General features: G+C 37.8%; 2 protein-coding genes across 10 annotated transcripts in view; one reads left to right on the forward strand and one right to left on the reverse strand.

The window, feature by feature from the left end:
- The window catches only part of RSPRY1 (ring finger and SPRY domain containing 1), a 42626-nt gene extending 20232 nt beyond the window's left edge, over nt 1-22394 (reverse strand). The window contains exons 1-9 of one of the 4 annotated variants that reach the window (XM_045504553.2): nt 22236-22379; nt 15514-15562; nt 10027-10528; nt 5794-5846; nt 4998-5110; nt 3804-3930; nt 2966-3024; nt 1008-1074; nt 476-607 (exon numbers count right to left, since the gene is read on the reverse strand). In XM_045504553.2, coding sequence (XP_045360509.1) covers nt 476-607; nt 1008-1074; nt 2966-3024; nt 3804-3930; nt 4998-5110; nt 5794-5846; nt 10027-10373 — 898 coding nt within the window. In that variant the 5' untranslated portion in view covers nt 10374-10528; nt 15514-15562; nt 22236-22379. Of the gene's footprint in view, nt 1-475; nt 608-1007; nt 1075-2965; nt 3025-3803; nt 3931-4997; nt 5111-5793; nt 5847-10026; nt 10529-15513; nt 15563-21891; nt 22088-22153 lie in introns of those variants that run through there. The other 3 variants (XM_010967305.3, XM_045504554.2, XM_010967306.3) reach the window with 3 other exon arrangements.
- Nucleotides 22395-22547: 153 nt separating this feature from the next.
- Nucleotides 22548-27771, forward strand: part of PSME3IP1 (proteasome activator subunit 3 interacting protein 1) — a 30897-nt gene continuing 25673 nt past the window's right edge. The window contains exons 1-2 of one of the 6 annotated variants that reach the window (XM_045504562.2): nt 22577-22656; nt 26415-26453. The gene's annotated coding sequence lies outside the window, so the exon portion shown is untranslated. The other 5 variants (XM_010967310.3, XM_045504560.2, XM_045504563.2 and 2 more) reach the window with 5 other exon arrangements.

Consider the following 27771-nt stretch of genomic DNA (forward strand, 5'->3'; position numbering starts at 1 on the left):
GGAGGAGAAAAAGAAAAGTTGGGAGGGAGCAACCTTTATGGTATCAGTAAGACACGACTTGAGTTTTGAGGAGCAAAGTTGGGATAGAGAAAAGAGTAAAGAGAGGGAATTCCAAGTGAGGGGAACAGGCCCAGGGGTAGCAATGACTGGTACCTGCTCGTAGGACAGTGAGAAAAGAGTCTGTGTTGGGAAGAGTCGATTAGACAGTGCCATCTGATTAACAGCCTTGATGAAGCAGGAAATAGGGTACTAGTAAGAGTTTTTGAACAGAAGAGTGCTGCAGTTAGAAGCATTCCATCTAATTGTCCGAAGAGCCCCTGGAATCCTTTTCTGCTACTATACAGCCAACCTAGCAGTAGAGGACCTTATATAGAAAGACTCACTCATTATTACAAAGGAAAGACCAGTGATCCTATACAGGAAATGGATTTAGAAATGTAAACAAGCATTTTAGTAAAGGACAACTCCCACTTACAGAGATTGTCTAAGCTCCACTGGGCGCAGAAACCAACTTGACGTTTCAGGTAATCAGGATCATCAGCCCAGGACTCCAATGTGACAAGCCGGTTACTAATACTGGATTCAGATATAGTCAATTTATTTTCACCTGTTTGGGAAGACATAAACCTTACATTAACCATGAAAGAGTAGGATGATTTGCCGGGCAGATTAGTGGAGGGAAGGAGTGAGAAGAGATAATTAGAGAATATGGAAACTATAATGACAAAGCCCAAGAGCTCTATTTTCTAGAAAGCAGCAATATCATCACAATTTTTAGCTCTAAAAAAGTAGGTAATCACAGTCACCGAGTTCTGACTCTTAGGTGAGAAAACTCTTGCCTTTGCTACTGTTACATCTTACTGGCCTTGAGGTGTTTACCCAGACACATAAGAATGTATGCATGTTTGATGGGGTTCAAAAGCGTCAGCTCATCCAGTAACTAAGAAAAATAAGATGTTTAACAAGTGATACAGAAGATCATCAGTGCAAGAAGTCACTATACCTACTTGTCTGTGCAAACTTTTCCAGAGCGATAAGTGCAAAAAGCATGACTGTGGGGTGGGACTGTAATTTCTGAAAGACAACAAAAGATAAGAAAACAAAAAATTATTCCCCTGCAGAGGCAGCAAGTTATCAATTTCCTTTTCTTATCCAATATGTGCTAGATTGTTTCCGGAGCAGTCAGAAGTTTTACTTATTCAAGTCCTTGATTATGCATTTGCTAATATTGTTAGTAAGAAACAAGTGAGTCTCTTAAAACTTTACATTCTTTTATTGAAGTTACAGGGTTCATTTATAGATATGGAACTTTCAAAAGTATCTTGTTAAATGCACTATGTTATTTTACTTAGTAACATTTATATTAAAGCTTTGTTAAATAAAATCATGCTGATTCTTATATTCATTTAAGCAAGCCAAACAGAAGCCTAGAAGTATAGCTAAAAATGGCTTTCTATTCAGAATCCTAGAAAGAACTTTTCATCACTAGTCCCCAAATTATAAATAATGATATTAACAACAAATGGTTTCATTTTCAATCTGTTCTCTGAAAGGAATTCCATAAATGCTGCTGGTAGGTGGAAGAGGGCAACAAGTGAGCTCTTTCAGTTACATTTAAGCTCATGTCACTCACATGTGTTCAGATTTAAAGAAGGTCTATCTGTTTAACATCACATCTCCTCAGATCCATCCTTTCCCATAGCTACGTTAGGGGCCTGCAAAGGAGCTCTAGAGCATCAGATGATTTCTGCTCTCTCCTCTGGTGACCAGCTAGGTTCTGCAAAGCCCATATAACCACTATCCTCCCCTGCGGCAAAGCCTGTTTAGCACCCTGCTTCTCACCATATCCATCCTCAGTCCCTCTGTCTGGCTTTGCAGGCCCTGAGTCCTCCTGACCTGGCTATGCAATCTATGTCCTCCTGCCTCTCAACACTGTTTTCCCACCAGTCAGTTCTCTGTAATGTGCTGGGAACATGGCCATTTCTATATCTGGGCTTCTGCTGGTGATGTGCCCTTAGCCGAGAAACCCAATTTTCCCCTCCTGTGTACACAATCAAATCCTAACCTTATGGCGTGACCCAACTGAGGTCCCACCTTCATCAGGAAGTCTGCCTCCCATGACTCCCAGCCCCTACCACTAATCCCTCCCACCTCCCAATCACCTTCTCAGAACTCTTGGCACTTAGTTTGAAGGAAGCAATTTCGTCCTTGATCATATCCTGTCATAAAATGGAGGCTAATTATCTTGTCTGAGTAGTTTTGTTCCCTCAACTAGCCAGGAAACTTCTTGAGGGCAAAGGGCTGTTATGCCACTTCTGTATCCCTGCAGTGCTTGCCTAGCATAGTGTTAAATGCTTTAAGTACATCTCATATAGGTACCAAAAAATAAGGTCTTTCAGATTTTGAAAAAGGCCAATGCACACTAGGCCTGCAAAAATAACTTTTAAAAGTACAGACCAGTCAAGACTGCCGTCCAGCAATGTGAGAGATCCCACAGTACAGCCTCAGCCAACCACAAGCTTCACAGACAATATATCAAATGCTCCATGACAATAATTTTAAGAGCAGTAGAGAGTGGGGAGGGATGGAGGAACAGAGATTTATATACACTGGGAATCTAACCTGACGGTTTCCTGGCTTAGAATGCCATGTAATTTTGTTTCCACTGGGAAGGTTCCTACTACCATTTGGCAGACTCTAAGGACACACACAAAAAAGCCAATCGTAGCAGATACCTTATGACTAAATTTAAAACCAGACCAACTCAGCTGTTTTTGCTTGCAATAAATTCCTATCCTGTCCTTTTTTTATTTTTTTAACATAGGCGGGAATAAACACTCAGGAAACACCTGCAAATAAAATTTATAGCTGATTCCATTCTCTGTGCCAGTGGCTAAACTGGTAATTTTCGAAAAATGCACAATTCTAGATGACTAAGAATAACTAGCTTTGATGTCTCACTTACCAGACACTGTAGCAAATATTCCAGTATTCCTGGGCTAAGTAAACCTATACTTGCAGGACCTAGATGAATACAACAAACACTGGATATAATTAAGTGTGCAATATGATTTTGAATTAGTAACTAATATTAATAAAATTGTTCATGTAGAACTCTTTTACAAGGTACTCAACAAATGTGTTATCTTATTCAAGTCTCCTGCTCTCAAGTAGGGAACAGTACTATCCCCATTTCACAGCTGAGCAACTGAGCCCACAGAGTCAGTCCTGAAGTGACTTACTCCAGGGCACTGAGGGAGCACACAGCAGAGGCTGAACCAGACCCATGTGCTCTGATTTCTAACCCATTGTTTCTTCCACCATAAATGATACAACTAGTTGAGCTTTGCTGTTAACTGTCCTAAAATGGATAATAGCACTCATAAACAAGTTAAAAATCTGCCTGTATTCTCAGGAATTGCTCCAATTCCTCTTCCTCTACCTAGTATTTCTTCATTATCTAGCTAAACTTAAAAAAGTGTGTGTGTATATGTATATTACATACATATACCTATATAATCTTTATCATACTGAGTTTAGCCTTTTCTCTTATTTTTAAAGAAAATAAGAAAAACTTTTTATTTTAAATTTCCCCCTGAAAGTCCTCAAAGCTAAATTAGCTTGCATTTACCTCTGTGGCCTCATGTAATTTTTTTCCAGTTAGACCCTGTCCCTCAATTTTTTTTTTTTCTTTTGAGACACTTCTTTCTGGTAAAGCAGGTTTGATCAAAGACCTGCAGTGCAATCTTCCCTTTAACGTCAAACAACTTAAGATCTTCCTTGGCGGAGCTTCCCAGAGTTACCTGCTAGTTTCTCAGCCAAGCAGCCTAGGACTGCAGATGTGTTCCTGTGTTTGGCAGGATGACCTGAGTCCTGGCAAGCTACTTCTCCATTTAAATTGAGAATTTCAGTCAATTTCTGGAGTGCATCCTAAAAACAAGAATATACAAGTGGACTTGACAAATATATTACTTAGGTTTCTTCCCCAAGGTACTTCTTTGACAGAGAAGCTATAACCCGGTGTTAAATTAACTCAGAATGACCATACAAAAATAATATAATGTATCCAAATGATAACATATCCAAATGATAACATTAGTGATGGGAAATATTTAATCAACCTGAAAATTTTCTCCCATGAATGGCTAAATACCATTTAATTTAAAATGCACCAGTTGTAGCAAATATATACTATATACTATTGAACTATTAAACAGACTAAATCCACCCGAATGCCAATATGATTGATAACCATAGGGCCTAGTGATGTTGAAGCAAAAAGTAACTTAAAAAAAATTTTTTTTTTACCAATCAAGAACAAATATCACCAGAGTTTTTGAGGCAAATTATAACAGAAACCTCATATAAGCCCAGGCAAAGGTTAATTAATTCATCAGTGACTAAGCCAAAGACCTTTCCCTTCTGTCCATATTTTCCATGTTGGGCCCAAATGTCTGAGGCTTAAACAAATGAAAGATGCCAGAATCCAAAAATTTTTTAAAGAGGATTCCATTGAACATATGGAGTAAGACCATGAAAGTTTGATACTTCTGTTCTACATAAGGGATAATCAAGGTTATACCAATCTTTAACATGTTTAAGACTCAAAAGTGCTTTCTGCATAATTGTTTTTTTCTCTTAATAGAAGCATTTTAAAAACTTTTGTTATGAGGAAATTGTTCAGAGAGAGATAAGAAAATTGGCTCAGCAATTGAACATTCACTTCCATTTCAAAGATTGCCATTTCAGATATAAATGCTTCCATTTTTAACATTTTAAAAAATTTAAACTGAAGTTTAATAGTAAGCTATTATTAGAAAGAGGGATGTAGCAATTCATTAGTAATAAAGAACAAGTTTACATAATGAAATTAATATTAAATAAGAGTGACCCACAATATATAAAGAGGAAATGCATTATATCAAATGCTCTTTGTGATTATTCATCCTGTGTTTAAGCATAGATGTCAGTTTCACAAAAGATAAGCATTAACTTACTTTAGTGGGCAATGGACATTCATCTAGTAACAATGTTATGACAGCTGGTCCCAGTGGATCTTCCAATGGAATAACTCTAATTAAAGACTGGACAACGTCCAACCATCCTTCATCTAAGAGCAAATCAAGAAGATTATATGATGGAGCCACTATTTTTAAAATGTGAAAATATTTAACTTGTAGCACAAGATGACTTCACATTAAAATAGAAACAGCTTGGCCTTCATCCTATAGCTTTTAAGCAGCTGATATTTGGCATGGACATAGTCATCGATTGCTAGTCATCACAGTAGAGACAAAGAATCCTAACTTACAGGAGTCTGGTGATTTGGGGCTATCTTTTATTTGGAGAAAATTCAAGCTATGGTCCTAGGTTTCCCAATTATGATTAAAACAGTTTTTAGCATCTTATTTATGGCCTAGGAGTTAACTGAGAAAATGAAGTATCTGAAACAACTGTCTCTATCTTCAGAATGACACTTAGGAAATTGAGGGACAAAAAATTACCCTCCCCATCCTAGAAGTCAAAGACCTGTCAATGCCAAAAATAATTTTATTTTAATAATTTCCATGAGATAAAACCATTACTGAAAGATACAGCATATATTTGGAACTAACTATACAGTACTTATTAATTACTGCACTTGTACAGGAAAATTTCCATAAACTGAGGGCTTTTCTCTTTGTCATGTGTTAAGCATTTTTGAAATCTTTTATTTAAAAAGAAAAAGTGGCTACATTTCTTCACAATCATTAATTAATTAGGAATTTTTTTTAAAAAAAACTTAAAAAATACCTGTTTCTGCCATTTCGTGCAGTGTAATCATTGAATAGGGAGGTTCCTGATCACTGAAAAACAAACATTCAAGACATCAAACTTGAAGAAGAAACGACAATTTCAAATAAAAATTCAAACTGGAAGTGTAGGTGTAGGAGAAAGAAGAAATGAACATGAGTGAATCTAAAGAAAGAGATGAAAGAGACAATCAGAGCTATAACCTAGAAGGACAAATCCACACCACATGTGCTCATTTCCAAGGTCACTGTCCATGATGGCCCACAAATAAAATGGGTAGAAGGGCACATGGAAGGACCACCATGTGGCCTGAAGTCAAAGCACAGGAGTAAAACTGGAGATGAGAGTCCACTTTCAGCTTTCCTCTAGAGGCCCAGTGCTAGTTGAGACAAGCCAGGGAGGTCCATATCATCTTCCTCATACTTACCTTAAAGAAATGCCAGGGATGGAGATGACAATCCCAACTGAGGACTCATGGAAGCAAGGCCTACATAAACATCTTCATTTTTAAGTGTTCTTCTGGGAAATATCACTATATGCTTAAACTTCGTAAGATGATGTTAGAAAAAAAAAACCCAAACTTAATCAAGCAGCTTTTTAATAGTCTAGTCACTGCTCTACAATGGCATTTCCCCCTTATTTCGGTGGATTTTCAAACTGTGATCCCAGGAATCCTAAGGAGGTGCTTTAGGGGAACTTTAACAATGAATAAAATATTTTCCATCTAACAATGATAATCTAATTATTTAAGGACTATATTCACCATTTATTTGTTTACATATTGTGGCTCTCTGTTTCACTATGAAAAATAAAATAAAAACTATTGCCTTCAATCATTTAATCCTCAGAATAACTTTGCAATATAGAAATTACTAAATTAACTTCAGGTACTCATTAGGTGCCAGTATTTGACACATCCTATCAAGAGAAAATTCTTATTTAAAAGAATTATTTTAAATGATATAATTAACTGATACAAACATTGCTTTGGGACAATCTGGCAATAATGAAATTAAGTATGCATATACTCAACAACGCTTTGAGTATTGAGATTATCACACAGGTGATAGATACATATGACGCTATTTGCTGCAGTGCTATTTGTAGGAACAAAAATTTTTAAGTGGTAAACTAAATGACCTAAGTGACCATCACTGGATCATAGGATAACAAAATAACAGTACTTTCACACTTACAAAGGAATACTCCATAGCAGTCAGAAGCAGTTGTAGCTTTACATTCAGCAACATTACATTCAGGTCTCAAACATAATGCTGACAGAAGGTAAAACCAAAGAGACTTATCTGTTACATAAATTAAAAAAAAAAATCACACACAAAACACTGTAGATAAACTTCCTTATACAGACATAAACAAACATACAGCAGGTAAACTGGAAGAACACCCCTTAAATTCACTAGAATGGTAACCCACTGATACTTGGAGATGGTGGTAAAGAGGACAATGAGATTAGGGAAAAAGGGAAAAATAATTAAAATATGACAAGGTCAGTGACCTATAGGGAATATGAGCACCTGAATTCTATGCAGACACACTTAAAGGACACACATACCCCTACATTCAAAAAACAAGATAAAATTCTTTGTGGAACAGAAATGGAGCAGAAACTTTCAGTGGGAGGTAGAAGTTAAAGACATTAAGATTCCTGGACTCTGGGTCAGGAACTAGACAGAGGTGACCAGGAGCTTTATGCCTGCACGGTAGGTAATGGGACCAAAACCCCACCTGTGCAAGGGATGCGGGCAGACTCACCAAGTAAAGCTGGGACAGGGTTTCCCTCTCAGTGAAAGGAGTTGAAAAAGTTCTGAATGATAATCTGAGCTGAAACTGGTATAGAGCTAGAAGTCTTCAGTGACAGAAAAAGGCAGAGAAAGCCACGCAGCAGGACCTGGACTTCCTATAGCGGGATGGGAACTCAGAACCAGCACTTTTAGGTTCAGTCATAGACTGAGGGTCCCTGGGACCCAGATGGAGACAACAAAAGTGAAAGATAGGAAGGGAGGGAGGGACAGGGAGAACATACACACAGTGAAGGGGAAAAAACCTTCTATCAGGAGGAATCTGCAAACTAAAATCCCAAAGCACATGACAATAACTAATACCATTATTGATCTGAGGATAAAGTCACTACCAAAAAAAAAATGCAAATAATCAACCTTCAAAATGATTTTAAAATAAGTGTATTTCAAGTGTTCTTTCCTATAGCAACTCTCTCACAATGGCATTAGGAATGTGCTGTCTTCTCAAATCAAGGTCATCCTCTCCACAGTAACAAGTAGAGAGAGAACATTAAACATAGATCATTTTATAACTGCAATATCTACATACATCCTTTTACATATATTCTTACTAAGCTCATCTGTCCTAATTGCCTTTCATGTTTCATTTTAACAGTCTTATAAACTTTATAGACTAAGAAATTCTTCCCTTTAACAGTTTCTAAAAAAACAAGCTATATAAATATGTTTACAAACTGTCTGAACCCCGTTTTACCATTATATTCTCCAACATGCCCCTTCACATTTGCTCTGCATCTGCCTTATTTTTCCATTCTCAGAAGAGTTTTAACTATAATTCAGTACAAATAGATTTACGGTAAAAGTTGCCATATTATTCCAATGTACGCTACTTGCCTCCTGTAAGTGGATTATGTACTTTATCAACAAATTCACTTATAATTTGTAATGTTTTTCTGAAGCTTGGAAATAAAGCTCTTTCTTGCCCTCACACCTGTTAATCACCCTTTTTAAAAATACAAAGTCTATTGTATACCTGTTTTTCCTTAAATAACACTGCTGTGGCTTACTTTCTTATTTGAGAAGGACAACTTTTCATTACAATTTCACAGTACGTTTTAAATGTCACCATGAAGAAACTTTATATAACAACTTATATATAATATTACATACCCCAAACTTGCTTGAGTTTGGGGGATGTAAATGGCATAGATTTGTATTCAATAGATATTTCCTATAAACATATCAAGATTAAATTAATTCAGATACCAGAACTACTCAAAAGCTGGTTTTAATAAACTTAGGAAGGCCCTTCTGAGCTGGTTATGGAGAGTATCTGTAAGAATTACCTTTTCCCAGCATGTTCATAGTGGACAGAAAAAAATGTGCAAAATAAATTTACTTCTGTGAGGAAAAAAAAGAATACCTCATAATAATATGCACAGGTATACCCTGCTTTATGCTATAACTTTTGAGGAACTAAACAAAACTGGGTTTTTATAAATGTGATGATCAAATTTAGATACTTAAATTTACTAGCAAAGCCTGAAGCAAAAAACCAAAAAACAAAAACTCAGATATAACTTTAAAAAAATACTTTCATCTACTGAGCAATTGTTACATGCAAGGCCCCGTACTATATGCTTTATATACATTATTTCATAATAATCCTCGTAAGAAAGGCATTATTCCCTTCTTATAGATGAGGAATCTGAGGCTTAAAGAAGTGATTTACCCAGTGTCATGTAGCTAGTTAAGGGGCTGGGGCAGAATTTGAACCCTGGTCCACCATAATTCTAAAACTTTTACTCCTAACTACTGTATAATAAGATTAAGTTAAAATATTTTTTTTCAGCTGGAATAATGACCTTTAATTTCATTGTTATTCAATCTGGGATTTCATACTTAGACAAAGCAGGGAGAAACAACAAAACAGGTACAGGTGTGCCCTGCATTTTCTTTCAATTTACAAGCTTCCCAAATAGATCTAAGGGAGCCATCTAAGGGGTATAAAAGAGGGAGGAGGATGAAACTCGCCTTGACCTATGTCCTCCCATTGCCAACAGAAGTTATGTGCAGCCACGCTCTTGGTTAAACAACTGATCTTGCATCTCTGGTCAGTGGAGTAGATAGTCAAGCAAGATAAGAGTGAGTCTGTAAAACCATTTCCTACTGCAGTTTCAACACAAACTCACTCCATATTGACTACATTCTCTTAGTAAGATCATAGCTCTAATTAATGTTTTCTGCTACAGAAATGTTTAGATATTTCCAGGCAGGAGTAGATGCTGGCAAGTGAAAACAACAAATCTTATAATCTACTCTGCCATCAGAGGAGAAATAAAATATTCTCCCTTGGCCTGTGAGAAGCAAGGCTTGGCAAATATATCCTAATGAACTGAAGGAGTCCAAAAGTTATGGTTCCTGGCAGAAGACTTTTCATTAGATAGGAGGTGGCTGTGAGTCAGATACTTACTTATCTACAAGAGTCCGTATGACTGCCAGTGTGTCCAGCACTAGCCCGTCTACATTTTGTTTCTTTCTCCTTGGCTCATGAGGTCCTCGGCCCCTCCTTGGTGGCCGAACGGGGTCCCGGGGATGGCTCCTCATGTCAGCAGCGGGCAATGCACTGTTCTCGGCCTGTTGCCGCTGGGTGTCAACGCTGTCTTCTGCTCCACTGTCGTCTCGGCAGATACAGGAATTACCCATGGTAGCAGTGGCACCTCTAGTCCCCAGAAAGTGGGCTATGTGCTCAAGAGTCAACAGCAGACCCTGGCCAAGGCTTCTGCTCGCTAAGAACACGGCCCAACCAAAGACAATCATTTAGATAGTTATCAGTTTTCCAAGTACTGTTTTCATAATCAGGAGTGGAGGAACTTGCATCCTATTTGTTTTTAACAACTGAATGCTGAAGGAAGTTGCAGAGCTGATCTCCAACATTATCAATTACAGAGAATCCTGGTCATCCAGTGGCAGTTCTAAAAGAGAAAAAAAATAAAAAAAAGGAAATGAATCAAAGGTCTTAGCTACTCAATTACTCAAACTTCCCTAGTTTGATTTTATAGACATTAGGATTACAATGAAGAATCATCTTTGTTTATTTTTATAGGTTTCCAACACAAAGAGTGGTCTTTGCATAAGAGAATTAACAACCAGTAATTCCTTTTTATTATAGTATAAAGTTGACTGCTACACTTTATCTTTGCAAACCACAGGAGCTACCCTTTAAAAAAAAAACGATGCTTTTATCTATACAGAATCACCTTAGAAGAATGCAATTGTTTTAAGGGGTCCTTTTGTGGAATACAAAAAAGTAAATTGTCTTTCTTAATTTAAAGGTATGAGAAAATGTAATATGTTGCAAATAAAATATCTAATTTCAGATGTTTGTTGTTAGCACCCATTCGATAACAAGAATAATAAAAGGATAGAATGTTCCATCTAAATAACACAAACTGCACAGATTTCCCATTTGGAAGCTCTCTTGAGAGTTTACAGAAATCATACCAGTAGTTACAAAGCTTTTCTGCTATGTAAGCAAGACTCTGTTTTGGGAAAGGTAAATATATATCTCAAGGTTACATTTTTACAATGATAAGTTTGTTGTACATGTCTGCTACAAAGTTAAGAATAGGGATGCACCAATGATCTTCGTTTGAAAATACTGACTAAGCAACTCATACCAGGCACGAGGTTGGCACCGGGAGAATAAAGATGAACAAGACACAGTCCCTGTCCTCCAGGAACTTGTCGCTGGCCATTCTTATCCCACACAGCATGTGTATCATCAAAAAACCTAATGACAGAACCAGCTCTTTATTAAACTGAGAAAATCTGATTAGGTCTGGAAAGAAGTCAAGACTTGGAAGCAGAAGACCAACATGCGGCTGCGTAGCAAAAAGTAAAAAAACATATTGAGATCTGGAGACTAGGACCCATAAGGACTAGAGATTTGTGTGTAGTCCCTACTCAACCCTTGGCTATTTACAATTAAATCCTCATATACTGATTAATGGATCAGGAATAACTAGCTCTACATAGTTCTAAAAATAATTTAGTAGGATTAGAAGAGAAAAAATTTTATTTCCATTATTTTGGGCGGGCTTACAGCAAATTCTTCTAAATACTTCCAGTTTAGTGCTCATAGGGGAAAAACTGAAGAAAAAAAAATAGATGGAGATAGGAAGTCTTATATACATGTGTATATGTGTGTGTATACATATATATACATATATATATATATATATGTATATATATAGTATGTAATCTAATCTAACATGTAGAGAAGGGGAGGGAAATGGGAGGAGCAAGGATGGGAGGAGAGGAGAAAGGAGGTACAACAGACAGGCATTATCTCTTTCCAGACTACTGAGACAGCAATGATTGAGCCAAGTAATACCACAGACTTTGGTGGTTTCCTCAAAAGTCAGGCCATCTTCAAAATTTGGCAGTTGTACTTTAAAAGATGTGACTGAAGTACAGCTAGGAACATGATGCAAGGACTCAGCTGGAAATAAGTCTTTTAAAAGAGAACACATTCTAAACGAGCCAAGAGTGGAAGTAATACCATTCCCATCACTGCAGGGACCAGGGTATATAATCCCCTCCAGAGGGCAGATAACCAAGTGATTCCAATGATTAAAAGGACAGGAGACAGAACCCAGAAAAAAAAAACGGTTTTGTTTTGTTTTGTTTTTTTAAAAACATTTATTTATTTTGCAGGGGGAGGTAATTAGGTTTATTTATTTTGATTTATTTTTTAATGGAGTCACTGGGGATTAAACCTAGGACCTCATGCATGCTAAGCACACTCTCTACCACTGAGCTATACCCTCCCCCTAGAAAAAAAAAACTCTTTTAGAAGGTGCCTGGTATAAATTTTTACTGATCTTATAAATTATACTGGTTTCTGAGAAAGACCAAAAAGCAACATTTAAGAAGTGATGCTTTGGCCCTTCTTACAGAAAGTTCACAGAGAAGGCACTATTGGAACAATCTGGATGAAAGGAGGTAAAGAATCCAAGTTTTTGTAGCAGGTCTGCCACTAGGCAGTAGCCTAGCTGATATGCAACTGGAGCACTTCCTTGAAATCTTAAAATTATTATTTAAAAATTTTCATTCAGTGATTTTTTAAAATAAAGTGAATACACATTTGTTTTAAGACCTAAATGCTATAAAAGTCTTTTGCTGTTTTCTGAAAGGCTTTCTTTATGGCCCGTTCCCTTCCTAGAGATAACCCCTGCTAAAAGCTTCAAGAAATCTATTTCCACAACTATTATTATGTACTTACAAATTGGCATTAAAAAAAAAAATTGGACATTGCCATGTTCTATGATTTGCTTTTCCCCTCTTAACAACAGATCTTTCTATATACCAGTACATATATAAAACTACCCCATTCCATTAAGGCTGCATATAAATTCATATTCTGGATTATCATAGTTTCTTAACCACTAAAGCTATAAAAATCTGTGATTAAACCAGCTAATACTCTGCAGATGGCAGAGGGAGTGGTCCAGGATTTGCTACAAAGGAACTCTATTTGGGAATGAATGTTCTCTACTGGGGAAGTGCTCTCTCACTCCCAGTGTCAACGTTATCAGAACAGGAGGGAATTCCACTGACTTCTCTAAATCCTTTCCACACAATCAGTATAGAAGTTGGGATGGACATGATATGGAAGTAGTAGATTTAATCCAATCCAACACTTTAAATTGGGGAAGGCATACCTGAGGAAGGGAGACCAATTAGGTACACTAAAACTGCTGGCAATGATTTGAGGATATCAAGGTGAATTTGAGTCCCAGAAAATAAAGTCTTGAAGGGGAGAGGACAGGGGACCCTATAAAGTTAGTTTAATGCTAACACTTATAGAGCTATTTAGAATAATTAACAGGAAACAATTAATGAGAGTGACTGTGAGAAAAGCAGTTGGGTTAAAAAGAAGTTTGCAGACAGTGAAAACCAGTGGAAAAGTGTGTTATTTGATAACCTGTGATGATACAACTGACTATCCATGGAGGGGAAATGAGAGTCCCATCACAAGCCATATTTAAAATTTCTAATGGATAAAATTTTTTAATTTAAAAATAAATAAATAAATAAATACAGAAATACATAAGGAAAGAAAGAAAAAAGAAATCTGTTGGACTCCAAACTCTTAAACTTTGTTCTATCCAAACAATTTTTGTCAAGGCTTAAATTGAATGTAGAATAATTAAATCTATGCAGATTTCCATTTAGCACATTTCAAAGCAAATGGAAGATATTCAATAATACAGGTATTTTTAAAAACCTGACTAAATTTGGAGCTGAGAAGAATTAAAACTTTTTTTTTCCTATTTCTAAATTGAACTCAAGTATAGTTCAGGTCAATTTCTTCCAAAAGAGTCTTTTTCCTTAAATGACCCAGAAAATGATGTCAACCTCAAAATTTGAGAAGGAAATGGGGAGTAAAAAAATAAAAAGTTTTTCAGTATTTTAAAACCAAAGACTTTCTTTTTTAAGAACTAGCTGAATAAGACCGGGTGTAAAGAAGTTAGCCAGGAGGGAGAAATCATGAGGTATTTCAAAGGAAAGACTATGAAACAAAAAAGGAAAAAAAAAATAAGAGCTGTTATACTTAAAATTTTTTTTTTTCTGAAGTGAGCATACAGAGTGCTCTTGAGGGTTAAAGTCAAAAGCAGGACAAATAAATGAACAAAGTGTATGATCTTTCAGATTAATTCAGCACTAAAAAATATGTACCTTTTCATCTTGAAATGGCTGTCACTCATGACACTTCTTAGAGAATAAATCGTGAACACTTGAAGCAAAAGACTGGGTGATGAAGCTAAACAATTACACTTTAGACAGTTTTGTTTTATCTCATTCCAAAAAGCATTATGTGGCCCACTTTCCAAGGACCATTGTTTTGAGACAGTAACACTCAGCCTACAGATTTTGTACAGGATGTCAGAGGCCACCTACAGTACAGGGCACCCGCTTTGCAGTCAGACAGTTTGGGCACAGATCCCAGCCCTGCAATAGTTACAGACACACATTCTAATTACCCTGACTATTGACACACTTTAAAACATAAAGATAGTAATAGTTCTTACACCTCACAGTAGTACTGTGAGGATGAAATGGAATAGTAAGTGTAAAACACATGGCACAATGCCCAACACTTAAACTAGATCCAAAAATGCAAGATGTTATTATAAAATGAGCACATAGTTAATCAGAAGTAATTAAATAATCTAGGAGGTGGGGGCTCTGGAATAAGACTTGTCTTAATTAAGAGCACTAAGATAACTAACAAATTTATCTTTTATAGAACTCATCTGCTCTGTACTCAAATAACTTTTACTTATCTATACTTTCAGACAAAGAGCCTTGGAAAAGATTGTAGCTTAATCATCCCCAAAATGATGGGCATTAGAATCACCTAGGTACTTCTTAAAACACAAATTCCTGATTCTACTCCAATAGACAGCATCAGAATTTCTAGGATGTGGCCCAAGCAAGTGTTTTCTTAAAAGCTCCCCAGGTGATGGTGGCCAGGTCTGGAATCACTGTGTTATAGAACCTGGCACAGTAGTCAGGACCTATTGACTGAATAAAGGGACAAACTGAAACACTAAAGGGTGACTCTTCTGGGGTCTAAAAAGTTTATCTTCTTTTCCAGAAAAATGAACTGAGACTATCTTTGAACCTGGTCTTTTGCAAAGGTCAGCCAAAATAACCATTAGAAAAGAGTTACATCCAATTTATGTACAGTATACTATCAACACAATGAATAAAAACAGCTCCCTATATTTCCCAGCAGATCCACCGTATGAAGCATCATCCTGAACCTAGATGGTACCCTGCTTATGGGCAATGTTATGCAAGGGCTGACAGACTGAATGGAATGGAAAATGAATAAATAAGACTAAAGATGATGTAAAGGCAACACAACTATAATACCTATATACTTTACCTTAACTTTGAAGACTACTTAGCATTAGATTGTCAAGTCAGTTTTGAAACTAGAAGAAAAAAAAAAAAAAGAGCTAGTCACAGAATTCACATAATTTAAATATATACAGATCTACGGCTGTGGCAATCATCAACTGATTGGATGATAATGATACCACTGGATGCCACTGCTTAGTAGAAATACTTTTATTGCCATCTAAATGGTAATGCTTTTTAAAATCATTACACTGTTCACAGCTATTCTGCTGCAAGAGCATAATTATAATCAAACATTTCCTTTGCAAATTTATTTCTCTGAAGTGTGGTATTATTTATTTTGATCCCTTCCCTTTGAAAAAAGAAAGTAAAGACTATTCTTTCCATTTCTATATCATTTATGATTTATTAATACATTTTATATGTTTTAAAGCTGCTCTGAGAGGGGGGTAGAATCACACTTGGGCTTTCAGTAAGTTTAGTGTTAAAGCAGTGAGGTCTGGTACTCAAAACACAGACCTCTACCATCATAAACAGCTCATCACAGAGACATCTGCCAACTGGTCTAACCCTCTCTAACAAATAGTCCAGGAATCAATGATTCATCTCTTCAAATATTTGCTTGCATTCAATCATAATACAGTTCAGTGACATTAAGAACACTTTCTTTTCTTTGAAAATAAGACTTCAGGATTATGCTGTCAAGAAAGGAGAGATTGGTTAAATGAATGACCATAGAAGAAAAAAATTAACTTTGGGCATGAAATTACTATTGCTGTCATCTTTACTTCATTGATCTAAAATAGTGTTACAGGATGCAGCACTTCTTTCCAATCCACTCCCCAACCCCCATAGGCTAAATCACAGAGCATGAACAATAACACAATATTATACTCTGGAATTTTAATCATTTTCTCTCCTTAGAAAATGTTTTAGATTTTTTCCTAAGGCAGTGACTGCATTACAAGCAATAGCTTCTAGTGTCATGTTTACCCTCTAACATTTTATTACGAAAAATTTCAAACATACAGCAAAGTTGAATTTTACAGGAACACTTATATACCCATTTGCATTTTACTGTATTTGCTTTATCACATTCTATACATCTCTACCTATCATCAATCCATCAATTTTTTTATGCATTTCAAAGCAACAGTATACTTTCCCCTAAACAATTCAGCATGCATATCATTAACTGGACTTCAATACATTTTGAGGTTAAATTTATATATAATAAAATGTACAAATCTTAAGCATGTATGTGTTGAACTTTGTCTAATACATGCACCTGTATAACTCAAACTCTATTAAGACAGGGAACTTTACCCAGAACTATACTTGCTTTTAAAATATCCTGCAGGACACCCTAAAGACCACAATTTTCTTGTGTTTGAGTGGGGAAAGCTTGGAGGTCAAAAAGATTATTTGCTAGTACAGTAAGTAAATAAGAAGGCGTATTGTATATCAAGGGTACACTTGTCAGCTGAAACAGAAACCACCTAAAGATGTTTTAACAAGAACATTTTTGTCTCTAGACACTAACGTATCTGGTATTCAGGGAGAAGGGAAGGGGAAGATTGTGAAATATTTGTTTGGAACTTCACTTTTCCCCCAAAAGGAAAGGCAGCTCTGATAAGGCATTTTTACATGCCACCCAGGTGTCCTAAACTATCTGCAGTCACACTGGCCACCTGAGGTTTCTGTCACAATGGGTACTCTTATCCCCTAGACTGTAACCTTAAGGTGGTCTGGGAAAAGCACTGGATGATTCTGATACTTCTCTTATGCACTGACATTGGTTTAAGACAGTACATCTTTGAGTGGACAGCAGGTAATTTTTCTGGTTGAACTGTTAGAGAAGAAATATCTAGAAAAGTCTCCCCTTAAATGTTGAAAGATTTTTAACCCAGGAGCAGTGGTGTCTGTGGGCAGGTGAGACTTACAGCAGAACAAATTATAGAATACAATCCTGACTTGAAACAATACAAAGTAGAAAAGACAAATCCTTTTAGCATTCAAAAAATATATATTAAAAAAAATTTAGGGCTAGGATACAGTGATGAATTTCCAGAAGCAAATAACAGTTAAAAAAAAAAAAAGTGAATAATCCCTGCCATTCTCAAAGGTTGAAAAATTTGCCTAGGACCCAAAAAGGAAATGCTAAGGAAGAACTGAAGTAAGTGCTAATGATGGCTGCAGTACAGAGGAGAAAAACACATGCAGTACCTCATGTTACTTGGGATTTTCTCCTCCAGGAGAACAAATAACAGGAAATCATATAGATGTGTCATTCAAATACACACATGATTCACAAATCTGAAGGAAAAGTTTTTTTTCTGTTACAGAAAACTTTGCTATTAAGAAAAGCAAGCAAAATGTGTAAACAGCATGAACAGCAACTTTCCTTAAGGAGATCTACTTAAAATGGTGTCTGAAAACACTCAATTGCACACTCAACTGGATACCTACTAGAACCTAACAGGTATTCAGTAAGTACTGTAAGTGAATTTATTCCAAAATCTTTAAAAATAGAAAACATTGATGATCACTTTGAAAAGCTGAGACATCACTCAATAAATATATGAATCCAATGCTTATACACCAGGCACAGAGCAAAGATGAAAAAAGGTCCCTCGAGCTCTTGGTAAAGGGCTGAAGGACAGTGACAGACAACACAGAGTACCCAACTCATAATAAAGTACATGCCATGAAGCCCATGCCTAAAGCGTCAGGTCCACTAGCAGGCCTCTCACTCCAACATGTTTCCAGTAGAAAAGGAACTTAGTAATAACATTCAAGTATCGCTGTACAAGAAAGTTTTCAGGTGACTAAATACATGAGCATTAGCAAAAGGGGAATGAAGGATTTACACTTGCGTTGTAACACTTTTGTGTCTTAAATGACAAGCCAAAATATTCTTGGTACAAATATCCCTGACCACACAACTGAAAGGTTAACCGAAAGCCCATAAATTAAATTGACAAAGATGAAGCTACTAGTAATTCTAATGGATGGGTAAATAAATAAATAAAAGAGGAAGCACAATGAAAAACCAATTTGAGACAATACTGATGATGCATCCCAAACAAGCACCCTTCCTGAATATTGTAGGAATCCCCATTCTGCATATGACCTATAAGAAGCTTTGCATTGGTGCCAACTTTCCCAGGACAGAACTTTCTGGGAGAAAAAGGTATCAGAGACAACAGTAAACTACATTGTTGTGCTAGTTTTGGTTCATGAATACTGTGCTTTAGTAATCCTTAGCAATTCACTTGGTAGGTTATTAATAAGTAGCCTTTAGGCATAGGTAAGTATGAAGCAATAAGAACTAAAAAAAGGAACTGTACTAACAAGAAGGAGTAGGGTAGGAACCATACTTTGAGAATTACTACATTAAATCATTGCACAGGAGAGAAAACTTGATTCTTCAGGAGGCAGAAGGAGTAAGAAAAAACTAATGCTGAAACATTAAACTGAGGTAATAATAAACTTGCCGAGTAAGGCATTTCAAAACCTTCTACTTGATATGTATAGGACCCATGAAATTATGCCTGGAAGCTATAATTTCAAGCAATAAGAAAGTTCTATGCAGGGTTCATTTTTTAATCAAGCTTAAGGAGTGCATCAATCCTTTGCTATCTCAAATGCATTCTTAGTTTTCAAAAGCTTAGAGAGGGAGAGAGGAGAATATTCTCTAAGAGCTCACTATTACTTACAACTTTACCTCATTTAGCCTTGTATATATCATAGTTATCTACAGTTAAACATGCTTTTACATATTTAACCAGCAAGCATTCCCTTTTGGAATGGACACTGAGAGCAATATATAACAAATGTGTACTTTTTTTTTCTAATCGTAAAGCTTTGCAAGAAAACTATTTCAAAAGTTGACTTACTGAACAGATAAACCAAAGGGAACATATTCACTCTTCTGCATTCCTAACTGTTGTGAAAGTCTCCTCCTAAAGGTTGTGGCCCAAGTTATGGTATTCACTATTTCATGACTTCATTTTTTTTCAATTTTCTAATTTGACTACCAGGAAAAAAACTATCCAAATTCAATTAGAAATGCCTTGAAAATGCCCAAATATTTGAAGAGAAGCTAAATAGTTTATTATGCTCCCTCCATAACTCTTTGAAATAGATTCCTGACTGTGATGCCTAATGACTTTCCACTTACTTCTGTAATCTTGTGACTATCACATCCTACTTTTCAAGAATCCCACCACAAAATAGAAAATTTCAAATTTAAAGTAGTGTAATAGTGATTACTATCCTCAAGAATTCCTAATAATTTCTCAAACTATATAGATACTAGATTATCCAAGAAAGTTGGAATTTTAAAGAATGCCAAGTGGCTTCTCATTTCATTGTAACAAATTACTTCATTACCAGGAAAAGTATAGGCAATTCCCAACAGACTGAATTAAGCTCAAGAGTTGAAACAGACTGTAGTAAATGCACTTTAAGGAACACACAATGATTTTTTTTTTTGGTTATTCTCTTGCCAAAACATACTTCAGAGTTGTTTTTCCCTAGTCACTACAGAATAACACACTACTACACAAAATGCTATGTTTTTATTTCCCCTTGATTCTTGGCCAATTTACTAACTGAGAAGTTATTTTGCTGACAAAGCAGAAAAAGTCCACATAGGCCATGCTGGAACACGTCCTATAATCAATAATGTAAAAAGAATCATGGAGTACAGAAATAATGAAGGGTTTGTGAAAACAGCAAAAAGCAGGACACAGACATTAAGCAGTAGGTCAGGACAACATGTATCCTGGGAACCAGAACGCTCACAAAATCACCACAATGACTTAAAAAAAAAAAAAGACTCACGGAATATAAGATTAGAAAAACAGGAAACACAAGTTCGCTTTTTGTTAAAAAAAAAAAAACTTCAAAAATCACAAATTACTCAATATTTGTTAAACCAGCTCTAACAAATGCCACTTACCAAACATTAGGAAAATGTCATACATGGGCACAATTACCTTATAACCTCATAGAGGGACCTACAAAGCAAGATGTCATCCCAGGAAACACAAACTGGGATGGGGAATTTAAAAGAAATTGCTAATATGCCTCATAACCTATGGTTTGGGGCTACTACAGGAAGGCATAATATTCATGGAGAAAAAAAGGAATTCTCATTTACAAAATCACAACTGAGGGAGGAAACATATCCATCACCTGTAAACATCCAAAGGCCATGAATATATATATGGAAAAAGGGGAGGTGGTTTGCAATATTGAGATCAAATTACCTGGAGGAAAATCTCAGCCGTCAGAAAAAAAAAAATTCCTGAAGGAGAAGATTGTATCATAGATTATCTTCCGCCAGTACCATCAGCAGTTCAAAGTAAATTAAAACTCTGGGAGCAAAACTAGAAATTCCTCCACCCCCATCTAAACAGAGGTTGAAACCATGGGTTTCAGTTATAATATGACCTAAAAGGCTGTAAACCTTGAAGATTTCATTACAATATGGCTCCCATCACTCCATAGGTGATAAACACTGTATTAATGCTAATCCCTTATATCTACATGCTGCTCCACAATATAAAAAGTGCCTTCACTTTCACTCTTTAACAGCAACACCTTTGATGGTAGAATCACTGTTCTTTTCTTTCACACATTTTGTACTCTGTATTTTCACACACTGCGCTATTTTACAGAAGACACTCAAGGAGGTTAAGGAGGAGGAGGTGGTAGGTAAGGGGCCTGGACAACCGCGGACTCTATTCAGTCAATTAGACACTTCCAACCTTTAAAAGTACAAAGTATAACACTCCAGGGGGAGCAACCTCATTCAGGCAGAGAGACAGGATAGAACTGCGGAGTCTTAGTGGACCGTTTCTGCCTCAGTCTCTGTGCCAAAGACAGAGAAACTGAGGTAGCAGGTAGTAACAAAAGCCTGATGTGGAATCACGCAGGGAGTGCTGGTGGGACAGACTTCCCCTACTCCACCTGCACTATGCCCAGAGCGGCTGAATCCTGTGTTTGAGAAGAAAACCCTCGCCTTTCCCGCTCCCCTCTCACTATTCCCCACCCGGGGTCTTCCTATGGATGGTGGTCTCTTCTTCCCGGAACCGCGCAGCAATCCCCTCACCCCAGGCCCTTACCCGTTTTTCACATCGGGCCTCCGAGATAGGAGAACCCAGTGGCTCTGCCTCCCAATTCCTAGCCTCCCTCTCTCTGAAGCGTCTCTTGACTTCAAGGCACGTCTAAGCCTCCCCAGGGATGGTCTGTCTCCCACTCGCGCCATCTAAACCTCAAACTCCACAAAAGGAAACCATCCCAGAACGTCCTACCTTCTACACCTTCCGCCCTGGGCACCCCTGAAGAACATTCCTAAATATCAGGAGCCTCCCAGGAGCCACCTGCCTCTCACCTGGTTCCCTTTAGCTGCGGCCTCTTCAGAAGGGCGACACTCCACAACCTCCTCCCGTTAAGAACCCCCTAAAGGGGAACACCCTCTTCCCTCTTCCAGGAACCTCTTCGGGTGCCTTCAGCACGGGCCTCGTTGGAGAACCTCCGAGCTGTTTCCTGGGCTCTGCCCAACGCCCACCCTTCCTAGGCTCCTTCTCGGAGCCTCCCCCAGCCCCAGACCGGTCTCCCTGCCGCAGACTCGGGCGGCTGTTCCCCTCCCTCACCGACGTCCCCAGCCCTGGGACTCTCCCCGTTCTGCGTCCCCAGGGGCTTCCCAGAGTAGCGCGGCTGGGCTGCGGCACTGACTTTCTCCAGCTCCCGGGCCCATCCGACGGAGGGGGCGGCGGCAGCGGCGCGACTCCTTTGTGACAGGTCCGAGAGAGCGGTAAAGATGGACGCGAGGCCACAGCGCTGCCATTACGTGAGGGGCCCACCCCCGCTTCGTACCGCCCCGGCCCTCCCTCAGTCCCCTAGGAAACGCCCCTTCCTCGGTGGCAATCCCTCTTCTTTATAGCCAATCATCTTTCAGGAAAGGGGTCACGGGACGGCACGGCACGGCCCGCCCCCCCAGCAGGATCTGGCCAATCCCCTTGCCGACGTGTGAATGGCCCAATCAAGTCTCTCCGGCTAAATTTCCAGGCACCGGATCTCCATCTGTCTCCTGGGGAGAAAAAGAGATGCGGATTGGGTGAGGCTGCCGGAAGCGGGGCGGAACTTTGTTGTGGCGGTGAGGAACAGGAAGCCCTGAAGGGTCAAAAGAAATATAAAAGCAAAGGCTATTTTTTTTTTTCTCTCTCTCATCTTTTTCTTCTTCCTTCTTTCTTTCTCTTTTTCCCAAAGAGCGAGCGGCCTTTGCGGTGGCGGTTTGGGGTGGGCGCCGCCGAGGTGAGGGGGTCTCGCCTCCCGCACGCCGGTAGGTGAGTGCGGCCTGGGCCCTAGCCAGGCAGCGAGACCTCGGCTCCAGCTTCCTCGCTGAGGAGATGGGGGGTGCTGCGTTACGATGTGAGGTTTAGAGCCAGGCCTGTTCTCAGCCTGCGCCCTCGTCCAGTGTTCTGAGTCACCGGGGACAGGGTCTTGCGGGGTCCAGCCTGAAGGAAGCCGAGGGAGCCCACGGGAATGCCTCCAGGTCCTGTCGGGGAGAATCCCGACCCTTTCAAAGGGTCCTGGGACTTCAGGCCTCTTGCCGGCTGTCCTCTACTTTCCTGCCAGGTGGGGCCAGTGAGGCTCCAAGTGAGGAGTGGGCTCTATCCCAGAGGTGCTTGGAATGGCTGCAGGCTACTCAGGAGATGTGAGGGTGTCTGGTTGGAAATGACTGAATCGCAGATTTAGTGTAGGATGGGAAGCATTTATTATGTACCATGTACCGGTTGGTGTGCACAGTGCATTTTTTTCCCTAATAGAAAACAAACCGGCGTGCTCGTTTTGCAGAAAACTTAGGAAACTAAGACCAAGGGTTGAAGCATCTTGTTTGAGAGTTGCTGGCCCATGTGCACGGCGGGAAAAGGGGGAGACCTATTCGTTCGTAGCACTAGTTCTTAAACTAGTAGAAAACACGATCTTCTGCGGCCCTTTGAAAGTGCAGATCTCGGACCCCACCCCAGATAGTCAGACTCAGTAGGTCTGGAGTGGGACTCAGGAGGCCAAAGGGAGAGCCTGGTGGTCAGAATTCCCAATGACCTCAAATGTGTACCAGCTGTTAGATAATATATGTTCCTTCAGCTGTTTGGCTCATTAATATGTTAGTAGGGACACCATAAAATGGTTTGGAGGGCATTGCTTCTAAAATCCTTGAGAGGAATTGGTGTGTAGTCTCCTTTTTGATATAAAGAATTGAACTGAGCCAGAAAGAGAAAGAAAAATGCCATATGATATGGGTTATATGTGGAATCTAAAAAAAAGACATAAATGAACTTATCTACCAAACAGAAAGAGACTCAGACATAGAGAACAAACTTAACTGTTACCAGGGGGTTAAGGGAGTTGGAAGGGATAAATTGGGAATTCGAAAATTGTGCCTCTTGGGGAGTGATGGAAACGTTAGCTATCTTGATTATGGTAGTGGTTTCATTGGTATATACAGCTATCAAAATTCATCAAATTGTACATCTGAAATATGTGTAGTTTACTGTGCAGGAACCATACCACAGGTAAAGGTGTTTAAAAAAAAAAGAATTGAGCTAAGACAGGTTTTATAGGCTTTAGAGTTTGAGAATAACAGATTGTAAGGGTCTGAAAGCAGAGGCTGCCCAATTATCTTTTTCACCTGAGGTCTTGGTGTCTTTGCCCCGTGGGGGAATTCTTCGCTTTTGGAAGAAAGGAAGAATTATGTCAATATTATGTCAATCCCATTTACCTGGTTAGCAGTCTTGTCTTGTACCTTCTAAAAATCTTGATGTTTCGGTTAGAATCAGGCTACTGCTTCAGAAATTGAAAACTACTTATCTGGTAAATGAAGTAATTTAAGTGCATAGGTCAGCCATAGACTCAGTCATAGTGTATTTATGTCTTTGTGGCAGCTAAATGAAGCAGTTACAGTGTGCTCACTATTGCTTACCTTTTGAACATGCTTTGTCTTCATTCTCAAATATGGTCTATTTCACTCTTTAGCATGTGATTTAAAGATTGTTCTGTCTTTGTCTTTGGGTTTCTGCATTTTCATTATAATGTATCCAACTGGATTTATTTCTGTTCAATTTGGTGTTTATTACAATTCGTGAATTTGTGAATTAGTGTCTCATTAATTCTGTAAATTTCTCAGCCATTTTATATTTATGTATTTCTTCTGCCCCATTTATCTTCTTTACTGATTTAACAGACCTTTTTACTCTATTCTTTACTCTTTATTTTTCTATACTACATTCTGGATAATTTCTTCTTTATTCTCATAAGTTATTTCTAATCTGTTAATAAACTCATCCATTGTAATCTTAAATTCTGTTATTGCATGTTTTAGTTACTGAAGTTCAATTTTTTCTTTTCAAATGTGCCATCCCACTGTCTTACAGTTTCTTATTCTCTGGTATTAATTTTGAGGCTTGGTTTTTATTTCTTTAAACATGGTAAGCATAGTTGTTTTATAATCTATATGTGTTAATTCCACTATCTGGATTTCCTTTGGGTCTGTTTCTGTTGCCCATTATTTCTGCTATTTTTTCTTGCCAGTTCACCTTTACCTTGACAGTGTAGTTCTTTGGTGTACCCGATTAAGATGGAAAAGGAGGTTGTTATCAGACTCCACACTCCCTGTGTGGGCTCTCCCTGCTTTGACTTTTGTTTCTGTTGCTTCACCAAAACAGCAGCTTTCAAGATCAGAGAAATCCTCAAGAGGAAAACCAGTTTGAACATTGGCTTAATTTTTGGTTTTCACCTTGTCTTGGATTTTGGCCAAATTCTTTACTATCTTGTTAGCTTTTCTATTTGTTTAAGAAGTATTTAAAAAATTTCTTACAGTTTTACTTATCACAGAGGTAGAGGATTGGTCTCAATTACCTAGCTCACTATTTCTGGAAATGAAAGCCCCCTTTGATTTTGATTTTAGAATGTGAAATTTGTGATTTCAGGCAGCCTTGAATTAAATATTATTTTTCTTTATATACCTAAAACTTCCATCACTTCTCCCTGTGCAGTGTCATAGCTGCTATCCAAATTAAGCTTACCTGTGACTTTTTTGTAATCTTCCTTTTCTGAACTACTTAGTGCTTAATTTCTATTCTCTTAGAGCATTTAAACCTCATTCTGCATTTCCTTAAATGGCTTATTTAACTAACCTTATCTTCTTTACTGAATGCAAGTTCTTCACTTGCTAAAAAGTAGAGTGCCAACTTAGTACCTAGCACCACTGTGCCTTGCACATAATAGGTCTCCTGTAAAGATTAACTTCAAAAATACAACTGAATGAGTTAGTTGGCCTTATGTTTAGTGTAATGCAAAGCCTTTTTTTTTTTTTTTTAATTTAGTCTTAGAAAGGAGTTACATAAAGCCTGGAAGGTAGGGGTGGAAGAGAGTATGAGTTAGTGTGGGTTAGGTTCCAAAGTCAGCCCAGATGGCAAACTAGTGTATAATAAGCAAAGCTGCCTTCAAAAGTCTTTTAGAGAGGCACCATGTTGAATGTAGGTATACCAGCACAGCACAGTCCCAACATGGCCAGGTTTTCCTCCAGCTTTGAAACAGATGCTTTTTGTTTTTCCTTTGAGCCAGATGAAGTTTGAGTTTGGTTTGCATTTAGGAGTCACAATGTATAGAAAAATACAACCAATATTAGAAGTTATACATAGTGAGGGAAGTGTTTATACTCTGAGAGTCACATGTGAACTGGGTAGCTGAGGATCAGTTAAGGGGACCAATATTTGTTCTCTTTTCTTCCAGTGGATATAGGTGAATTCATGGTAAATGCACATATGATGAGACTCTGTTCTTGTGCTATGGAAAGACAAAAGTATATTTAGGTTTTTTTTTTTTTAACTTTCAATTGCATATGTTTTTTAGATGCCTGGAGAGCCAGGTTACTTCAGACTGCTCTTTACAGTAAGTATTCTAAATATGAGTTGCATTACTTATGCTGTGCCCTCATTGTTAGATTGTTCTAGTCTCTTTTGTTAGTAGAATAGGTGAAATATGCCTTAGTGTTAGAAGAGACTGAGGATGACTTTGTCTAGTAATAAATGCTGACAACACTCAGTGGTTATCATTCTCTGAAGCTTTATAATATAGGGAAAGTTGGCTTGATCTAAATTACTGTAGCTTGGTGAAAGTGCCTTCTGGCCAGAAAGCAGCCTTTATTTGGAATATATTTGAGTTTGCCAGGTGGCAAATTCCTCTTACTTGCTGTCTTGAATTTTGAAATCCCCTGTGACTTGAACATCAGGGTACAGATATTGGAAGAGCAGTACTTAAGTGTGTTTACTGACAAAAAGAAAGTGGATTGGCCTGTGGTTCTTGCTGCCTAAAGGGAAGCCTTAGAATAGTGTCACATGGAACTCTGATCCCTCCTGGTGTGTTTTTACACATACAGTCTATCTGATGTTAGAATTAGGAGGGTATGGTGGCCAGTGATGTAAACACTTAAGTAGTCTGTCATCACAAAATTGAATCCCATAGGAAACCAGATCTCACTAACTTGTATCATGTCATGAGCTAAATGAAATGATTTTTCAGGTCAGCAGTGGCAGTTATTTTAGGGGCAGCGATGTAAGTTTTGTTTCTAAAAACTTGTATAGCATGCTCTGTAAAACACTGACCCTGTTCTGTCCCACCAGCCTGGAAGTTAAATGCCAGTCTCTAGTAAAAACACAGCAGTGTAGTGTTTAACATTTTCTTCAGCTTGAAATATAAGAACTGTTTCTTTGGCTGTCAAGAAAATTTGAAAACTTTATTTCTGTCAGTTTGAAACTTTTAAGTTTGGACAAAGTGATTTTGGTATGGTTTTAGTTTTCCATGCATTCCTTATTTGAAGAACTTAAATAATCCTTTTTAAAGTAATGTAACGATTATTATCATAATTATTTATTATTGATAATTAAAATTGAGTCATGAAAAAAGCTATATGAGTAAAGGAAAGTTGACAGCATTTATTCTAAAATTAAACACAGTAAAGGGGGGAGCATATAGCTCAAGTGGTAGAGCACATACTTAGCATGCAAGAGGTCCTGGGTTCAATCCCCAGTACTTTAAAAATAAATAAACCTAATTACCTCCCTCTACCCTGCCAAAATAAAATAATTAAATAGTACAATAATGAGTAAATAAAATATTATTTAAAAAGCTAAAAATAAATAAATAAATAAACATATTAAGGACAAAATAAGCATTTCCAATATAAATTCTCTTCATTCCTACGTGAATT

The sequence above is a fragment of the Camelus bactrianus genome, chromosome 9, assembly GCF_048773025.1.
Source record: "Camelus bactrianus isolate YW-2024 breed Bactrian camel chromosome 9, ASM4877302v1, whole genome shotgun sequence".
NCBI classification, from domain to species: Eukaryota; Metazoa; Chordata; class Mammalia; order Artiodactyla; family Camelidae; genus Camelus; species Camelus bactrianus.